Source organism: Lycorma delicatula, chromosome 6, assembly GCF_047948215.1.
Source record: "Lycorma delicatula isolate Av1 chromosome 6, ASM4794821v1, whole genome shotgun sequence".
Classification (NCBI taxonomy): Eukaryota; Metazoa; Arthropoda; class Insecta; order Hemiptera; family Fulgoridae; genus Lycorma; species Lycorma delicatula.
Window position 1 is genome coordinate 55,020,755 of NC_134460.1, and position 19,931 is coordinate 55,040,685.

The 19,931-nt window shown below is 29.2% G+C and overlaps 1 protein-coding gene across 1 annotated transcript in view; it reads right to left on the reverse strand.

Moving 5' to 3' along the window:
• Window positions 1–4,635: 4,635 nt before the first annotated feature.
• The window catches only part of LOC142327082 (neuronal acetylcholine receptor subunit alpha-5-like), a 52,403-nt gene continuing 37,107 nt past the window's right edge, over window positions 4,636–19,931 (reverse strand). The window contains exons 6-9 of the mRNA XM_075369917.1: window positions 16,348–16,519; window positions 12,694–12,846; window positions 8,163–8,326; window positions 4,636–5,429 (exon numbers count right to left, since the gene is read on the reverse strand). Coding sequence (XP_075226032.1) covers window positions 5,229–5,429; window positions 8,163–8,326; window positions 12,694–12,846; window positions 16,348–16,519 — 690 coding nt within the window. The 3' untranslated portion in view covers window positions 4,636–5,228. The remainder of the gene's footprint in view (window positions 5,430–8,162; window positions 8,327–12,693; window positions 12,847–16,347; window positions 16,520–19,931) is intronic.

A 19,931-nucleotide genomic window follows, 5' to 3' on the forward strand; every position in this document is an offset into this window, starting at 1 on the left:
TGACAATTTTATGCAATAGTTTAAAAAAACTGTTGAAATTGTTACTGTCGGATCTGTTATAGTCATAGATAATTCACTGTACCATTAGCTGAAAATCATATACATCAAAGACATGTTAAAAGTAGAACTTTTAAAAATAATAAAATCAGTTAAACAAAAATAATTCTTCATGAAGTAGATGAAATTGTAAAATCAAAAATATGTGTATCGTGGTGTATCTTCCTACATACCACTGCATTTTTAATAGATAGAGTTGATATGGGCACAAGTCAAAGGCTACATTGGGAGTAATAACAACATTTAGTGATGTGAAATATTTATTGATAGGCGTTTATAGAGTAGATGCAAATGCTTAGAAAAATTAAGTGTATTCAACATGTAATTAAAGAAGAAAAATGGGGAGCGGATAGTTTTTGTGAAAATATTCTTGAAGATACTGAGATAATTAGGAAATGTTGACAATAATTCAACACACAGCAGCTTATTGGGTTTTGAAGAAATTTATTGAGGTCACAAATTTTTTTTTTCTATTTTACTTGATAAAATTTTAATTTAGCGGTAATGTACTTTCCTAAAACTTTTTATTTTTAAGGTAAATATATTGTTTTATCACAATTTTCCAAGAGAACAATATATCACATTACAAGTAGAGAAGTTTTTTATGGGATGGATTTTAAATTTAAATCCAAAGTCCCAAATTGCAATACTAAATTTAAAACAAATTGTTTATAAATATTAAAAAAGTAAACATATTAGGCCATAAATTCAAATGATTTTTTTTTAGGAGGGGGTGACAATTTTTTGCCAACTTTTTTTGTAAATATGCTAGACATTTGAGGATAATAAAATATCAATACTTTCACATTTTAAACACAATGAGTATTACAAGCTGAGCTTTTAAACTTTTAAAAAATCAGAAAACGATTTTTCATTGCCACAGACTATGAGTGGAATGGGGAAATTTTTTTTTAGTCATTAAGGCCTGTGATGTAGAAAATATTTAAGTAAAAATTTCCCATTAACTTTTTCCAAAGCAAGAAGTAGTCAAAAAAAGTTTCAAGTAATTTTTTTGGGGTGGGGTAGAATATTAAAAAAAAATTGGGCAATTGTAATCCTGATAAAAAGTGTTTCAGCTAGAGTAAAAAACATTTTTGATAAAATGCTTCAATAAAACTTTTACCAAATTTTGGGGGATTTTGGCTAAAATCCATTTTCCAATTTTTTCAAAGATACAACATAATAATCCTTCTGAGGAATCTTTTTACCAACTGAAGAAAACTGGTTTATGCAGTACGGAGTTATTTACCCATCGAAGACCACTTGACGATTTTTCGTCAGGTTCAGTTTTATACTAAAAGACCAACTGACGATTTTCTTGTCAATCTCATTTTATGCGAGAAAGACGATTTGGTGACATTACGTCAGTCAAAATGACGTTTGTACTGATCACCTGTTTGGTTGTCATGGCAGTCCGTCTGATGGAGGTTACGGTTGTTATAGTTTAAAGTTGCACGTGATATCACATTTAAAATTCGGATGGTAAACAAAAATAATTATTATTTTGATCTTAACGGCCGTTTATGTTTTTATTTTATGTAAATGTCGTTCGTTTGTTATTGTTTTCAGTTGGCCATGAAATCATAGTTCGTTTCGAGTGAAAATAAATGCGTTATTTTATTTATTTAGATTTTTACAATACTGTATTTACATACTACGTAGATCAACCGATAACATTGTGAGCGTTTATCATTGTTTTTAGTTTGTGACAACCCCACCGGGCTGGTCTAGTGGTTAACTCGTCATCGCAATCACCTGATGTCGAAGTCGAGAGTAGTACTAAGGTTACTTTTATTCGTAAATAAGTAAATACTTACGTTGGTAAGTTACTTTTATACAGATTTGAATACTAGATCGTGGATGTCGGTGTTATTTGTTGACAAGACTTACATTCATACACGTCATCCTCTGAAGTAATATCTTACGGTGGTTCTGGGGGCTAAACAGAAAAAGAGAGAGTTGTTGTGACGTTCGGTAATTCTAATTAGCATTTTTATTTTGGTGAAAAATGTTTTTTTTTTTTTTTTTGTAAATGTTCCCCCTTAAAGCACAATTTAAAAAAAGGTGATTTTAAATCAATTACTATAGTTCCCTTTAGTTTAGTTATACAAACTATATTAGCCAGAAAAAGTTTTAATTTCTTCAAAACATCTATAATTTAATTTCTTTTTCAAGAAATGTTTCCTGTAAGTTATCTGAAAAATCCACAAAATAGAAAATAATTATTAAAATCAGATAATTTGGTGAAGAGTAAGGTTTGAACATATGTGAGAAGTAATTTTCTTAATTTTTCTTTTGATTCTTTTTGGGCCATTAATACTGCACCCTAAAAAGTTTTGATGAAAAATAATTTAATTTACAATTTAATTGCAAAAATTGGACTTCCCCTATTGGAAAAAGTTTTATTTTTTATTGTAACAAATACTCCAAAATGTTATGGGGAAAAATAAGGTTTTTTAATTATTTTCCTTTATATTTATTCTATTTTCCAAGAAGGAATCTATTTACAAATCCAAACCTTTAACTCATGAAATATTTCTTTGTACTCGCTATGTCCATAAGTACCGCTTTTTTGCAAAGTTAGAATTTTATGTTGTATATTGATTTGGATGAATATAAAACTACATTCATAATCAAACGAAGATATTTGATATATACATATCAGGCACTGAGATACACAAAACAATTTGAAACATTGTTAAAAACAGATTATTTTATCTTAATTCAACTATAAATACAAGTGAACTGAAATTGAGTGTGGTAGAGAAAAAAAAGAATTTGAAGTCAAAAGAAGCAATTAAATAAGGTAGCAACAAAATGGACTGAAGAATGTCAGTGTAAACCTATTTATAACAGCTTCCAATGGATATAACATGAATGAAGATTATGAATACATTGTTCACGTTTTATTAATTTTTATTTTAGTATTATGACCTCAGGTATGCTTTATGTGTATTTTAATAAATAACTTGAAGCACTGAAATAAGAAATGAAAGATTGCAGAAGATCCTTGCTGTGAGTAAGCTAAGGATCAGTTGATCTAGAATCTACATAGTATGCTAACTGCTATGTCAGTTGGATGTTTTACTATATTGGCAAAAACTTTCCTTTGAATTAAGGAAAAAAATATTGCTAACTTAATGTTAACATTTCATTAATAATGTTTTCTTTTTAACGGTTGTACTGCAGTATTGTTGTGTATGCAATATAAAAATAGAACACTACATTTTAACACTGGCTGAGATAATTTTTTTTTTAATGTATTACAAGTCTCCAAAGTCTGGTATAGCATTTCCACTGTGTGTTATAGAGCACCTGCCTGTATTATGTAAGCTTTTGCCTCTTCCAACGCTGTCTGTGAAGTCATTGATAGAACTATTTATGTTACTTAGCAGTGTTATGAGTTGTGAAAATGTTTATCTAGTTATAGCTCGAACCATACCAGTTTTGTATGTTTGGTATTGCACCAAAATGACAGTAAATTTTACCTCCTTTAACTAACTACCTATGATCTGTAATGCACAGAAGAGAAATGAAAGGGAGTACAGGTTGCCTTACCAAAATGCATGTACAGCATTCGTTCTCACTTTGTTCGAAGTGGGTGATAACACCCCTCCTTGTGGATGCTGGAGGCCTTCAGGGAGGACGGTAGAAGGCCTACAGAAAATTGGGGGTGTTCAGGCGGTCTAGGAAGGTGATGGCTTTAACCCACCGGGTTGGTCTACTGGTTAACGCGTCTTCCCAAATCAGCTGATTTGGAAGTCGAGAGTTACAGCGTTCAAGTCCTAGTAAAGCCAGTTATTTTTACATGGATTTGAATACTAGATCGTGGATACCGGTGTTCTTTGGTGGTTGGGTTTCAATTAACCACACATCTCAGGAATGGTCGAACTGAGAATGTACAAGACTGTACTTCATTTACACTCATACATATCATCCTCATTCATCCTCTGAAGTATTATCTAAAACGGTAGTTACCGGAGGCTAAACAGGAAAAAGAAAAAGGAAGGTGATGGCTGCTTAAAAGGTACAAATTATGTTTTCCTGATATTTCAAACTATAATTAAATAACTACTACATTAGTATAAAAAATTAAAGGGACACCTATATTTTATGATAAAAAATGATTGTACTCAAACTATTTGAACTTTGCAACCTAGAAGCTTAGAGAGATTAATAAAAAAAAAAATTAACCTTGAATACTCTACTTTTTGACAGTGTACTAAAGATTTAAAAAATCATAAAATTAATAAAAAGAGTCAGTGAGAAATTGCTGTCATTTAAAATGTAAGTTTCAATTCAGAAATAGGATATGCCATGTTTACAAACAATAATTGCAATTGCGGTTTTTAAGAGCATATCCTAAAAACAGCAATTGGAATTATTATTTTTATTTTCAATTTTTATTTTTTTTTAACGGATGGTAAATTTAAAAATTTTGGGGGCTGCTAGAAATGTTTTCATTCTCAATGTGAGCGAAATAGTTTGAGAATCAGTGGTGTACAGGATATATGTGACTTGTATCAAAGCATTTGCATTTCAGATAAACAAAATTCCATTGTTACATAATTAAAATAGTTTAATATTTATATTCTTTATTATTACATAAAAGGTAATTACAGTTATATTGCCATAATTATTAAAAATATTTGTACGCTTATTACATCTATGTTTATTTATGTGTACAGTGTTATACAAGGAGTTTCTCTGCATGTAACTCTTTGGGTAACAAGTTATTCAGAACTAGACTAGATATTATAAATTCTAAGTATTATATATAAATTGATTAATCCTGTCCAATTAGATTACAATAGAATACTGAGAAAAATTGTGCTTTGAGTTTTATCATGTTTAGTAACCAAGATCGTCACTTCTATGTTAGTATATTGTTCAGTATATTTACTTTACATTCTAGTATAAAATTAGTGTGTGTGGTTTACATAAAAGGTTCTTTTAATTATTTAATGTTACAAGATAGAACAACAGGGATAAAAAATGTAATTTTATTAACAATAATTTTAGAAGAAATTAATTAACTTTAAATTTAGATTTTAAAAATGTACAACTTATTCTTGATTTGTTTGGAAAAAAGTATCAGTGTTCTTATATCAGTTGAAAAATTTTAACTGATATAAAAATGTTAAGTGCACTTAAAATAAAAACATTGCCAGTTATATAAGACAAACTATTATTATAAGTGTGAATATTAATAAATAAATTAAGAACATGATCCTGTCCAGGGCTATTGCCAGTAGCAGCCAATCAGAATCATTCCTGCTGGGAGACATATTTGAGCATTCTTCTCTAACAAGATTGCATTCTTGCATTTCTTCTCCATTTTTATCTGTATAACTCTGCACAAGAAATGAATTCTGAAAAAATTAGTTTAAATAAATTTAAAAAAAATAAAACTAGTATAATCAACTAGTATAATCATATAGCCAAATAAAACTTATTATGGGACTTTATATTTATCATTATTAACTAAAAATCATAGCATAGGTGGCTGTTTGTTGATTGGTAATGTGATGATAATTTTTTTGAACAATTTTTTCTGTGTTTATTCTAATAATTAAATTGTTCTTAAAATTTCCCTAATCACCATAGTATTCCCATTCCATATTCCCACATCCAAGCTTCCAGGTTTTATGATGACATTTTGTTCTTAATGAGTTTTACTTTTTAAAAAAGAACAATTAAATATTGAAATAGTTCAATTTTTGTTAATTAAGGATGCTGGAAGGCCTAAGGAACCTGGAGATATATGGAAGCTGAAATATCTTTGATATATTCTTGATTTTATTTGCATACGGAAGCATAATATTATTTTAAAAATAATATTTCAAATGTTATAATAATTCTAAAACTTAGAAGCCTAGTGATGTGATTGTAAAACTCCCTGAACCTTTTTGAATGAATTATTTCTTGTCTTGGAAGCAGTATATTTCTTGAATAAGAACCAATACAACAAATATGTAAATTTTTTTTGTTATTAATGTGTAATGAATGGGACCAAAAAGAATAATAGGTTTTAAAATTGACACAATTATGTCTTATTGACCAGAAAATAAAAATTAACACTGACAAAAATTTTTGTCAGTTGATCCAAAAATCTCTGATATCATTATATTTTTTTTACTAAGATGATAAGTTTTACAGCTGGATAGAAGGATACTTATCTACAAGTAGAAGACTCAGAAACATGTTTTAAATACTAGATAATCAATTCTACGAGAATTTAAGAGCGATTGAAAGCCAAAACTCATTGATAATATTTGGCTTTTAGATTATTTGTCTTTGAAACTACAATGTTTTTTTTTTTTTTTTTTTTTTTGTAGTATATTGATCGATGATTGCAATTATTTTGTTAATGCTTCAGCTCAGGAGAGTAGTCCATAAGTTTATCAGAACTAGAGGGTTTCCCTCTTTCCCTCTTAAAAATAAATTATAAGCAAGGATTGTATTGTCTATTTGCTAATCAACTTTAATTCAGCTATATTCTACTCCTGTTAATATTTTACTTGAAAGAGGTGGATAGAACAATTCCTAGAACCTTCAAAATACAAATATTATCCTGGTTCTAATGATCCCATTTTGGCTATGTTGCTATGTACTTGGTAGTTTTCTCTGTAGCCATTCTATCTGTGTAGAAATTCAGGCTTTTGTATATGGCAAAATAACCAATTAAAACAAGTGACACCACCACTGTGTGAATAATCAAAATTAGAAATTGTTTTTGCATGCAGAATTTTTTATTAATTTTTATTCAGCATGCTCTACTCCTTGCTCTATCGGTCCTGTGTTGGATTAGCTTCTACTGTTGGCCAACATCATATCCATTTTTCATCACATAAGCACTATTGCAACTGAATATTAGTTTTATCATGGTTAAGAAATGAAAAAATAATAAATACGATATATTTTTTAAACAATTTAAAAATTAAACAAACTGTGGGATAAAAATTAAAAGTTACTTCACAAATATGAAAATCCCTTGTAGATTTGGTAATTGTACTTTATTTGTTAATTAGTCATCCAACATTATATTGTTTATTTATTAATGTATTTATTGATTTATTTCACCTTCTAATTAGTTTCACAGTAACATTGAGTGTACTTCCATGAAATCCACATTTTACATTTATTTTCATATCAGGAATTACATATATATAATTTTTATCTCTTCAAAGCTATTGATATTATCTTCATTTCTACCTTAGCCTGGGTTCACACCCATTAACAAATAATAATAGATGTATACCGGATTCTGGTATGAAAACAATTAGGGGTTGCTTTAGTATTCCTACATACTTGCAATTGTAAGTGCTCAACATTAGACAGTTATATAAATAAACACTTTTAAAGTATTTCCATTACAAAGAATTAGATGTTTTCAAAAAAAAATTGTTCATATGTACTCTACATAGTGACCAAAAATATAGGGATATAGGTTCGTAATGAAATTTGTTTTGTCAAAACATTTTTCTTTCACGTAATGAATATTTTGTTTTGAAATTTACCACTGAAGATTAGATAAATAGAGCTTTAAGCAGTGACATATATCATAACTGTTGGATGGAAAGGTGATTTTGGCAGGCAGAGCTTCAGAACAGATTTTAATACAGCAGAATATTCTTAGAAATTAGTGGAACTGAAAATTGGGTTACATACACTACAGTTTTGTTGTTTTTTTTTTTTTTTTTTTTGCTAGCTATATGGTGATTTTTTACCTGTGTTTTGTAATACAGCATTTTCATGTTCCGTAGTTTTGTTTTAAGCAAAATTATATTGTATTTAATATTACCTAGTTGTGTTAGTTACTGGAATAATGTTTGTGTGATCACCAAAATAATAAGGTTAATTTTTGTAAGAGGAGGCTACATACTTAGGCTGATATACTTTTTTTGAAGTAATTATATTTATTTCTTGATTTTTGATCATGATTAGATAGCTAATCTTTGAATATAGTTATTACCTCATTTTTTATTATAATCTACCCTTCTGTTTAAGTGACATCTGTTTCATGTAAATCAATTTTTCAGTTTTGTTCAGCAGTTTTGGTAGAAAAAAGTAATTTTAAAATAATAAAATTGTAATATGTTTACCTTTGTTGTCGATAAAGCAAGAAAAGTTCCAAGTCTTCCAGTTAAAAATTTTTTTATTACCCAAGGTACAGGTCTACTACGAACTTTGCGACTTAAATTATGAGTAATGACAGATGCAACCATTGATAAGCAAACGAGGCATAAATTAATCGAATAAAATTGCACTGTAACAGAATCAGGAAAACATTTTGAAAATTAAATATAAGCTTATTAAACAAAAATATAATTTCATTATTAGAAAATTTTGACATGAATTAATTAGTTTTTATGAATAAATGAAATGAATTTAATAAACTTATGGCTACATCAATGACCAATATCCTCATATAAATACATAACAATTATGATAATATTTATTAACACTTATTAATGTAGGTTTTTGTTACTGTCCATCCTTATATACTTGAAATGTATGACAAAACCCATCACTTAATTTACTAAATAGTTAAACACAGATTTAAAACACTTATTTCTAGATCTTAAGTACATGTCTTTAAAAAGAAAAGAAAGAAATTCAGTAGTTAGAATCTGCAGCAGCAGCAACACTAGCACTAGTATATCTGTTATTGGAAAACTTATTAATTCCATATTTTGTTCTATTTTTCATTAAAAAATTAATGATTTTTACTGCCAATCATCATGGACAGCAGTCATATTAGACATTAAGTTTTTTTTTAGATACATTCCTTTCATGCAGTATTAACCTTTTTACCTATATAATGTAATCAATGTAATTTTTTAAATATTATTAATATGACCAAGCCAATGAACACTGAAATCAGTAGCAATGCTTTATTCTGCATACCTTGTGTCATGAAAGAACCAGTTTTTGGTCTGAGAATTTTTTAATTTTTTTATTATAAAACAATCTTTAAAACTGACTGCAATATGCATATAAAACTTTACTTGAGTTGAGGTAGCTGAAGCTAACTCTTTTTTTGTTTTTGTGTGTTATTTTGAAATAACATACAAAAATACATATTTTTAAAAGTGCATATTTTGAGAAATTTTAAGAAAGAAGACTTGCAGGTCTGAATTAGGAATTGTTAGAAAGAGAAAGAATTACTTGTGTAGTTGTAAAATTTTGTTATGGAGACAATCAAGGAAGTTAAATGTGTGTGCATATTTTTAAATGTTTTTACGTTTAAAAACAACATTCTAATTGAACAAGAATTATTAAAATCACACACCAGTAACAGATCCTTCAGAAGCCAGTGCAAACACCAGCCTCATAGCTAATGGCTTCAAAGACTCGGCCATGGAATGTAGTTCTTATTTTCATTTTAAATTTAAGAATATTGTAATCAGTATAAAAATGTTTTATATTTTTCAATTTTTATCATACCAAAATTCAAATTGTATTTGCAGTTTATTAGGTGTCATCAGTACAGAGAAAAAAATGATGTTGCTGCAACTCTCCCACAGCCTCTTGATTCCACGAATAATACTGCAGATAATCCTTAAAAAATTGTAGTAGTTGTAAACTACCTTTTAGTTCAAGACTTACGTTAAGTTTTAATTGATCTTAAACTCAGAAGTTTAATCCTTAGTAGTATAACAGTACAAGCATCAACTGAAGAGATCTCCGAAACATTTTTGTGTGGGTTTTTAGCCTGCAAATTAATTTGATTTTCAATTAACTGTGTAGTGTTTATGTAACCTTAAGGTTTTGTTTCTATGACCTTCACCTTGATCTTCACCTTCACCTTCTATAACCTTCACTGTTAGCCTTCACCTTCTCCTTCTATGACCTTCATTGTTGACAACTAATATGTTGGATCTGCCCCAGTCCAGGTATTTATGAGTACAACTTCCTTTTCTCATATTAATCTCAATAAATCCTCTTTTCCCATTTTTTTGTACATTTAACTTTCTTGATAATTTGCATAAGTAGGCTTACCATATTTTTTTGGGTCCAACCTAAGACATATTTTCAAAATTACTTAAAAGTCTTAACAGTTTACTAAAACATTAAACTTTATTTATTCACTTGTATTTTTCATTAGACATGACTTTTTTCAGAAATGGTTTGTTTGTTTTAATTACATCATAAAAATTCAGAAGAAAGTTCTAAATTAATTTTAACATTTAGCAGATGTTTAACAGTAGATACTGAAAGTCAACCCCTTTCTGCAGACCAAATGTTCCCTGTAATTGGACAAACTCTCTCAACTGAACCAGATGTCCCAAGCAAAGACATCGCAATCACAACCATTTTAGAAATATTAATCTTTTGAAACACCTTAAAAATTGTTTTCCACTTCTTTTCAATAGTATCTGGTATTTTATCAAAACTTGAACCACAACCTACCCTTTGGTTTTGAATTATCTAGTTCAACAATTTATGTTCATCAAATAGGTCATCAATATTTATAGAATATTTTGTAATTTTATTATCAACTTGTGCACTCTTCCAAATCAGACTAGGCAATTTAAGTTCGTAAATTTATCCACTGAAACACTAACTTTATCAAAACTGGTTCACCACAACTCTTTAAGTATTGGATACTAGAATTATAAAAATTGTCTTCGCTTGAGAACAAATTTTTTTCCTGAACATTATTTTCTTTTAGAGTGCATAGTAATTCTTTAGCATAAATTTGATGGTATAAATTAGATGGTATAAATTTGTGGTTTTTTCTTTCCTGAAGTTGACAAATTAATTCAGAATATGTCTGAAATGCTTCTGTTGCTGTGATAGAATTAGCTTCCAATTTAAGAACCACATTATTAAATAACTGTAGAGTAACATAAAAATTTCAAAAACAGTTCACTTTTTAGATTTTCAAAAAATCAAATAATAATTTTAGGCATTTGTCACAAGATAAAAAATATGATTTTAGGCCATCAAAAATGGAAAGAATTCTTTCTATTGCAGGTAACAAACTAAGGAACCTTGTTAATGAGATATATACTTTTTTGTAATCTAAGTTTCACAGTACTCTAAGTTTCGTTACTCTTACTGTACATATGTAAAAATATTTATAAATTTTTATAACAATAACTTATATGTCCAGAGGTAGAGAATCAAATATTGTTTGCATTGAATTGTATACAATGTGGGCTGAACAACTAATTCCTAAAATAGGTCTATCTAAACCATTTTGAACTTTCCTGAACACATTTCCATTCCCCTTTCTCTTCACACCACCAAAATTACTGTTAAGTGTTATCAGCAGTATAACAAACCAACTTTTTTCAAGTTGTATTTTTTCACACACTGCAAAAGATACAGAGTCAAAATTTGAGCAGTTTCACTTGACACTTCAACGAAATTTAAAAGTTTAACTTGAATTCCCTCCTCCAGACTGAAATATCTTAGAACAATCAGAACAAGTTTTACTTCACTTCTGTTTGAGCTATCCATCATTACTGTTACATAGTTAATGTTTTCCAAAGAACACAACACATTAAATATAAATGGCGAAATAATGTTAACAATAATTGCCTTTGTTTTGGTTCTAGCAGATGAAAATTTTGGGTCATAATTTTTTAACCAGTTTAGATGTGCAGTCTGTTGTTTTGAAACTGAGTTCATGTCTAGCAGTGTGGTATGAAAATGTATGTAGCTTCTTTAGCAACACACTCCAGATCACTGTTGTTATCCCATCTTCTGCTTTAAAAAAATCTGTTATGTTTGCTGAAGCAGTAGCATTTGTAGTACTCCTATATTTAGCTGTTTTCACATGGTCTTCAATATCACCCTTTACTTAATGTGCAACAGAAAATTCACCATTACATAGTGAGCAATAAACACGTTCCTTGTTACTGTCATTACACAATTTCAAAAATTTGTATTCCTGTTGCAGATTAACATTAAACACATTTTCTTTTGCCCATTGCAAAACGATGAGACAAGAAATGAACAGAGATAAAATGATCAAAAATGTGTAGATGAGTTACTTCACACATGAAAACAAGATAAACACATTACTCCTGTTGTGTTGCCAAATGATTAAGTAAAATGTTGTGGTGAAACCAGTAGCCATGCCTCCTTCAAAATTGACATCGTTGCTTGCTTCAAGGTCAGCTGAGAGATGTACAGCTGTAAGAGAATGTTTAAAAACACGATGTTGAACATATAGGTCTAAAATTAAACAAAATTCTTGCCAGTTATAAAATTCTCAAACCCTGGACATTACACCATACAGCACTAAAAAAACCAGGACTATCCGAGCAAATCCTAGACGTATGGTAAGCCATACGAATTTAAATTAATTTAAGCCATAACAAAATTTTAAAACTATACAAATAATTCGTTTTCTTTCTGAGTCAAATGAAGTCTTTCTTAAAATTTCTCATTACGTTTGTTTTTTCTACATTTATATTTAATCCTTTAGTAATATAACTTCCTTTAGAAGTATTATATTACTGAATATTGATTGATATTGGGTAATTACTTTAAAAATATACTGATGTACAAGGGAAGTGCATCTTTCTTTGGCCAACAGGTGCCATACTATTTGATCCTATAAGTTATTTTAGTTATAAAAAAAGTAAAATTAGAATGAAATTACTTATATAAACATACCTATTACTGGTGTATATATTCCAACAGATGGTAGCCTTACAGAAAAATATATTAAATACATTGATATTATAATTGCTGTTACCCCAGAAAGTAAAAACTTTTCAGTAGCAGCTGGTGTTAACCAGAATACAGCTAATGTTAATGCAATCGACACTGTAACAAAAATAGTATAGCTGTAATTTAATCATTATAACTATTAGTGGTTATATATATATATACAATTAAATTAGAATAAATTTTTTTGGATTGTAGTGGATAAACATTGACTTATCACAACTTCTTTCTGATCACAGCAATAGCCATCAGATTATGATCCAGCTGCCTCTATTAATTTGGTACACAATTGAGAGTCCCCCAGTTGCCTTGTCATTGAATTGATTATGCATTCATCACAAATGAAATAGCTTGTCTTTAAAAAGTTCTGTGTTAAAAACTGCACTTATTGGAAAAAAAAATTATTTTATATTGTAGTAAAGTGATTTTTTTTTAATGTATCCTTGTGAGTTGTTCCTTTTAAGAAAAAGTGTAAGAATTACAGAAAATTATACATAAAGTATCTGATGTTTTTGGCTTGTTTTTTTGTATTTTAGTCTCAGCATTCTATAACTTCATTATGAGATTATGTAAAAGAAATAACATTATATAAATTAAGAGCTGAGTTTAAGTGTTTCTTTTGTTAGAAGATTCAGTTGAAAGTGGTTAAAGTAAAAGCATGGAATAATTAAGATAAGAGAGTGGACAATGGACAATAAAGAAGTACATAGAAAACATTGACTGAAGAAAAATATATTACTACTGATAAATGAGTGCAAGATATTAAGGTGATAAGAATATAAAAAAAAATGATGAAAGCAGAAAATTGTATAACTTATAAAATATGAAATTTTAACAAAGTGCAAACTAGTAAAAGAAACTTTGTTAAAGGAGAGTTTTAATAAGGTAGAGAAAACTATGTGATTACTAGAAAGTTAAGGCAGCATATAGAAAAATAAGAAAAGATTTTAAGAAATGAAGTTAAAATATAATTATTAATTAATAGCAGAGGCACAGCGGGGAAATAACGTGGCTGGAGAGAGAGAGAGAGAGAAAGGGAAGAACTAATAGATGGCAGTGATTCATCAGACTGTAAAAGAAGAAAAATTATCTTAATTAGTTACTAAAAGAAAAACTGGTAAATTTTTAAAATAAATTGATTTTGATGATTTCAGAGGATACGTTATGGGTAGATAGAAGCCTGAAAGAGTTTAAAAAAAATAGCAGCAACTGAAGATGCTCCATCTTCTTACCAGTTTTTAGAAAGAATTACAATAAAATAATTTAAAATTTTTTAATATAAATGTAATTTTGATTATACATGAAGGGTAACTGAAATACAGTACACATTGCTCATCACTTACAAATGAAAAGAGATAGCCAAATGAAACAAATATGGCATACAGATACTATTTATTTGCTACAAAACATTTTATTTCTCCATGTAGTCATCATTTACTGCCACAAACAAATTTCTCCCAACAATGAACCAGTTTTCTCAGATGAAAAATGCTGACTGTATTTCTTTGATTAACAACCTCACTGAATCTTTCAGTTAATCCTCTGTGAGTAAACGAATACTCTTAATATCCCTCTTATTTCAGAACAAAGTAAAAATTGCAGAGTGCCAATCTGGTAGAGAATAAAGGATGTATAATAGGTTCAAATTTCATCTTTACAAAAGCCTCAGTGATAACACATGAAGTATGTGGCTGAGCATTATCATGTTGAACTATTGGCTCTGTAGATTGTCAAACGTAATATATATGTCTCCTAAGGTGTTTTAATGTTTCTATGTATTGCACAGAATTTACAGTCGATCCAGCTTCCAGAGAGTCAGTCACATACACATGTTTGGAATCCCAGAACATTGACAACAAAATTTTTTTTTGCAGAGGCTGTGTTTTGAATTTTTTTAATGGTGATGATTCATAGTACTGGTTAGCCATTCTCTGCAACTTTTCTTTTGGGTCATAATGATGCACCCAAGTTTCTTCTCCCATTACAAAATTGATAAGAAAGTCATCTTCCTCATCCCTGCTCGTTGGTTTAGACATGATAACAAAATAAAGTCCACAAACAACAACCTTTATATTCTATGCAGTGGTTGTTGGGTGGAGGATTAGGCTTTAGTTGACTGTCGGCACTTCAGCTATTAAGCTTGTTATTCAGTTACCAAATATGAAACAGAATCCATCTCCATCCTTACTATCTTCTTTATTTGGATATTTTTAGCAAAAGAAGTCTGAAATATAAAAAAAAATCACTGAATGCTGGATTTGTTGATAAGTTGTAAATTTTGTTCTTCACAAACTTTGTTATTCTTCTGATGTGTTTAATGTTTTTTACACAACAGCCAAATTGTTCTATTACATTCAATTATTATTTTTCTAAAAAGTGGAATATTTATTACATTTGGGCAAGAAAGTAGCCATTACATTTCAAAATGTGGAATAAATCTTTTTTAACATGTACCTTTTTTTGTAAAAAATTATTTACGTATAACTATTATTCAGATTGTGCTGGTTGGATGTATAACATCAAAGACAGTTATGAACTCAGTGTTGTAATAACATTTATTAAGAATTACATGTAGATGAATTTGTTTCTGATTTTCATGTTTGATGATTTAGAAAATGTGATAGGAAAACTATTTTATGTTCAGCTAGCCTGAAGAATGGCAAATAACTGTATAATGTAATGCAGAATAGAAGATTAGTTTTTGGTGATCTACAATCACAGTGATAAGCAAAATTATAATGATCAAGTTATATTTTACTGCGCAGAAAAAGTTACATACTAGTGCAATCATTAACAATAATTATACAATTATTGTTTAACAGGTTTGCGATACTTAAGAAAAAGAGAATGTTAACAGGTGTCTATGTATATTGAAATTATGGTGCAGTATTTATTAATAATAACTAAAAATACAGGAGCAAAAAATGAATCTGTATACAATGAAAATTTATAATCTCAAGTACAATATGAAAATAAATATTTCTGAGCAAGATTATTAATTCATCAATTAAGATATCTTCAAATATTTTACTAATCTGAACATTAAAATCCTATCCTGAAGAGATTATTGGCTATATGGAAAATGAAAATCACTAAAAGTATACTGACTGTTGCTATTTCATTTTGACCTTCCAAGACGTAAGTTTATGTAAGCAAGTTTTGGAATTTGAAATACACTGCACTGTTCTAGCAAGCACATTATTCATGAACTTTCAGAAAATGGTTAGTTTTCATATTTTTACTATATCCATTGTTAGAATATTAACTTAGTACTGAAAAATTTTTCTCCCAAGTGTATTACTTCTCTTTTTTAACAGCATTTTGTATGCATTAAATATGCAAATGCATACGATATAACACAGATTTTTTTCTGTGCTTAGAAATTGTAGTATTTTATTTTTTTGAAAAAATAAATTCATTTTTTTAGAATCTTATTTTAGAAAAGATTTTTCAAACTACTTGGTAATTTTATTACAATTTTTATCTGTTCTGAACATATTTTTTTAGTCGGGTTATTTATTATAATTTTCCATTTGAATCAGCTAGGAATAAAATTTATTTTCTTAATAATAAAACATTCTATTATTTAGTAATACATACTAGCAACTGGAGTAAACAGAATAGCATGATATGCAGGTGTTCTTCTTTTAACTGTAATTGTATAATCAACTCTATAATATGGTTCAGGACAACATTTGTAAATAAATTCATGCCTTTGTCCTTTAGCTGAAATTACTTCCCACTGACCGGCTTCCATATCTACTTCAACTTCCTAGAAGTAATAATTGATAAATAAATTTATTTATTAAAACCAGAAAAGTATTCAATTTTAGAAAACAATAAAAAACTTATCTGAATATAAGACTAGGAGAAATTATTATTTAAACAACATAAACGAAGGAAAATAATCCATTATATAAGTATAGAATTACAAATGTGATGAGTACAATATTGCAATCATTGCATTTCATCTTTTACTACATATGAATAAATAAAATTAAAAAAAAAAATGCTTTGATTTTTTTTTTTAAATATGTGTGTGCATCTGTCCAGTAATGATTATGTAACTAACTAGATACTTCAGCTTCATAACTAATTAACCTCAACTAAAATTTAAACTGGAAAACAAAATTACACTCAAAAATCAATTATAATAACAAATAAATAAAAGTATTTTTAATGAGTTAAAAAGAATACTCAAATTGTATATTAAAGATTATTTTCATCCTTTGTATCATGAATAATATGGCACATTTTAATAATCATTTACGGAGCAAACTGGATACCACTTCATTTGAAGGTATATCAGATTTTTGAGTACAATCTTGTTTTCTACATTGTCTCAGATTGATTTCACAATAATCATAGAATGTACTATTTTTTTTTTTTTTATTCTATGGATTTTAAGATCATTCATTATTGATTGATTTCTACTTTTACTATGAAATTGTACATACAGCATTTTGATTAAATTATTGCATTAAGTTAAAGATTCAATAATGAACATTCTCTTTGTCCAGTTGACATAATTTTAATTTTTGTGTTATTTTTTAGGATAATTTTCACTTATTTGTATTGCAGAGGCTAGGGCCTCTACAATCTTATATTAATATTATAGGAACATTGTTATAAATGGTAGTTAAAAGACAATAGCAAAATTGTTTAATGTTATGGAAAGTAGCAAAATAAGCAGTTGAAGTTTTGTAATAATTTACAATAAGAAAATTAAATCCCTGAATTTTAAAAACCTGTTTGTCTCTTTTTATGTGACAGTGAACAATTAAACCTAAATGTCTAGACATTTAGATATAATTGTTCACTGTTTTTTTTTTATTTATATAACTTATATGTTCTTGAGTTTTTAAAATTTTATAAATTAACTTCATTAGGTTGTCTCAAGAAACCAAATTTTAGTATAAACATGGAGCCTATTAGTGCATGATCAAACAAAACAAAGATGTTGGAAGAAGAAGGCTTTTGCAACAAGAAGTGTTCTTGGTTCTTGCCACACACTGGATAACCGAGTACTCGACTGAGATGTGTGCTGTGTTGAAGGCATCGATTAAACAATTAACAATAAAATCAACACACAAATGTTCTGCAGAGTTAGGCATTCCAAGATCAATAATATGCGGAAGGACTTGAAAGTTAGATGTTTTTGTCCAGCCACAGTTAATGAGTTGAGTGACAATAACCTTGATTGACGTGTTTATGCATGTCAGTTATTGCTTGAATGCTTTCTGAGAGCAAATGATAAAAAGAACATCATGTTCTCAGACGAGTGTGTGATTTATTGAAGCTCTCGTAACTGAAATGATTTTTCTGGGTAAAAGACAAACCTCACTTTTTTGAGGAAATTGAACACCATCCACCTCATTTTATGATGTGGGCTGGAATGACAGCTGAACATCTCCTTGATCCTTATATTTTCGATGGTGCAGTTAATCAGCATAGTTATCTGAGCATGATCGACAAGTGGTTGGTTCCAGAATTAACAGCAAAAGAGGTTACTGACATCATTATGTTTCAGCAAGATGGTGCTCCAGCACATTTTGCTTTGAATGTCTGCAGATGCCTCAATGACAATTTTTCTGAATTGCTGGATCAGAAGAGTTAATAGATCCATTGCCTTGGCCAGGAAAAAGCCCTGATCTCATCATACCTGACAATACACTCTGGGGGTTTTGTAAAAGAAGAGATCTGAAAACACAGATACGTCAACAACAAGCAGCTCCAAGATGCTGTATGGTCAGCATTTGAAATGATCACCCCTGATATGCTGTAGTGAATAAAAAATAGAACATATATTTTAGACTTGCACAGATAGACATTTTTATTAAGATTAGGACCAGCTAATTTAGAAGCTGGTTGCTATCAACTAAACTACCTGACCAGTTATCTTTACTTTCACTGATTCTATAAAACACATATAGAACTTTGGAAAAATATAAGTACTCCATACAGACATTTTAGATCCATAGAAGGTAATCTGCACCTTCTTTCTTTTTCCTGTTTAGCCTCTGGTAATTAATTATCTTTCAAACAATACTTCAGAGGATGATATGTAAGAGTGTAAATGAAGTGTAGTCTTGTACAGTCTCAGTTCGACCATTCCTGAGATGTGTGGTTAATTGAAACCCAACCACCAAAGAACACCGGTATCCACGATCTAGTATTTAAATCTGTGTAAAAATAAGTAACTCCATTAGGACTTGGAACGCTGGAACTCTCGACTTCTAAATCAACTGATTTGGGAAGACGCATTCACCACTAGACATAACCCGGTGGGTTATGTCAAACTAGATAGGTTGTGTTGTTGTTAATGTGTGTTTTCTTACTACAAAACACACATTAACAACAATACAGGGTGACCTTACTGTACAGCTTCACCCCCTTGAACTTTTAAGTTGAAAATTTAATGCTCCATATGTAGAAATAATCTTTTTTGTAGAAGTAATATTTTTTGCTGAAATAAAATTTCAAGTCTTAGCAAAAACCTTTTCTTACAAATGTTGAAGATTTTTTTTTATAAAGATCACAAGTTACAAAAAAAATTATTTCATATTCACTCCCTCCAAAAAATATTTTTATTTTTATTTTTTTACTAATCTTGCTCCAGAAAAGGAGTTAACGGGAATTTTTTGCATCTGTATTTACTACATAAATAGGCCTTCAAACCATTTACAAATTTATACATTTTTTTGCTCATCCCACTCCAATGATTTGTGGTTGTTTTCTCCAACCAGTTTCCAGCTACTGCTGGGTGTGTGTGTGTGTGTGTGTATGTGTGTAGGCAAATGCAATTACTGGTATTGGCTTGCCAGGTCTGATCTACATGCAGATGTAGTTCAATGTAAGTGTAAATGTACTGGTAAACATTTAGTGTAAACAGACTCAGGTCAACCACTCCTGAACATGTGGTTAATTGAAACTCAACCATCAAAGAACACTGGTATCCACTGAATACCACCTATACCATTCAAATCCATATAAAAGCAAATGCCTTAACAAGAACTTGAACCTTCAAACTCACACAACTTTGAAAATCAGCCAATTTTGCGATGATGAGTTTAACCCCTGGACCAACCTGGTGGGTTTCCAATGGTCTGTGGTAATAAAAAGTATTTTTTTAATTAAAAAAAATCTTTTTAAAATTTAAATTCATCTTGCAAATTACCCTTTGC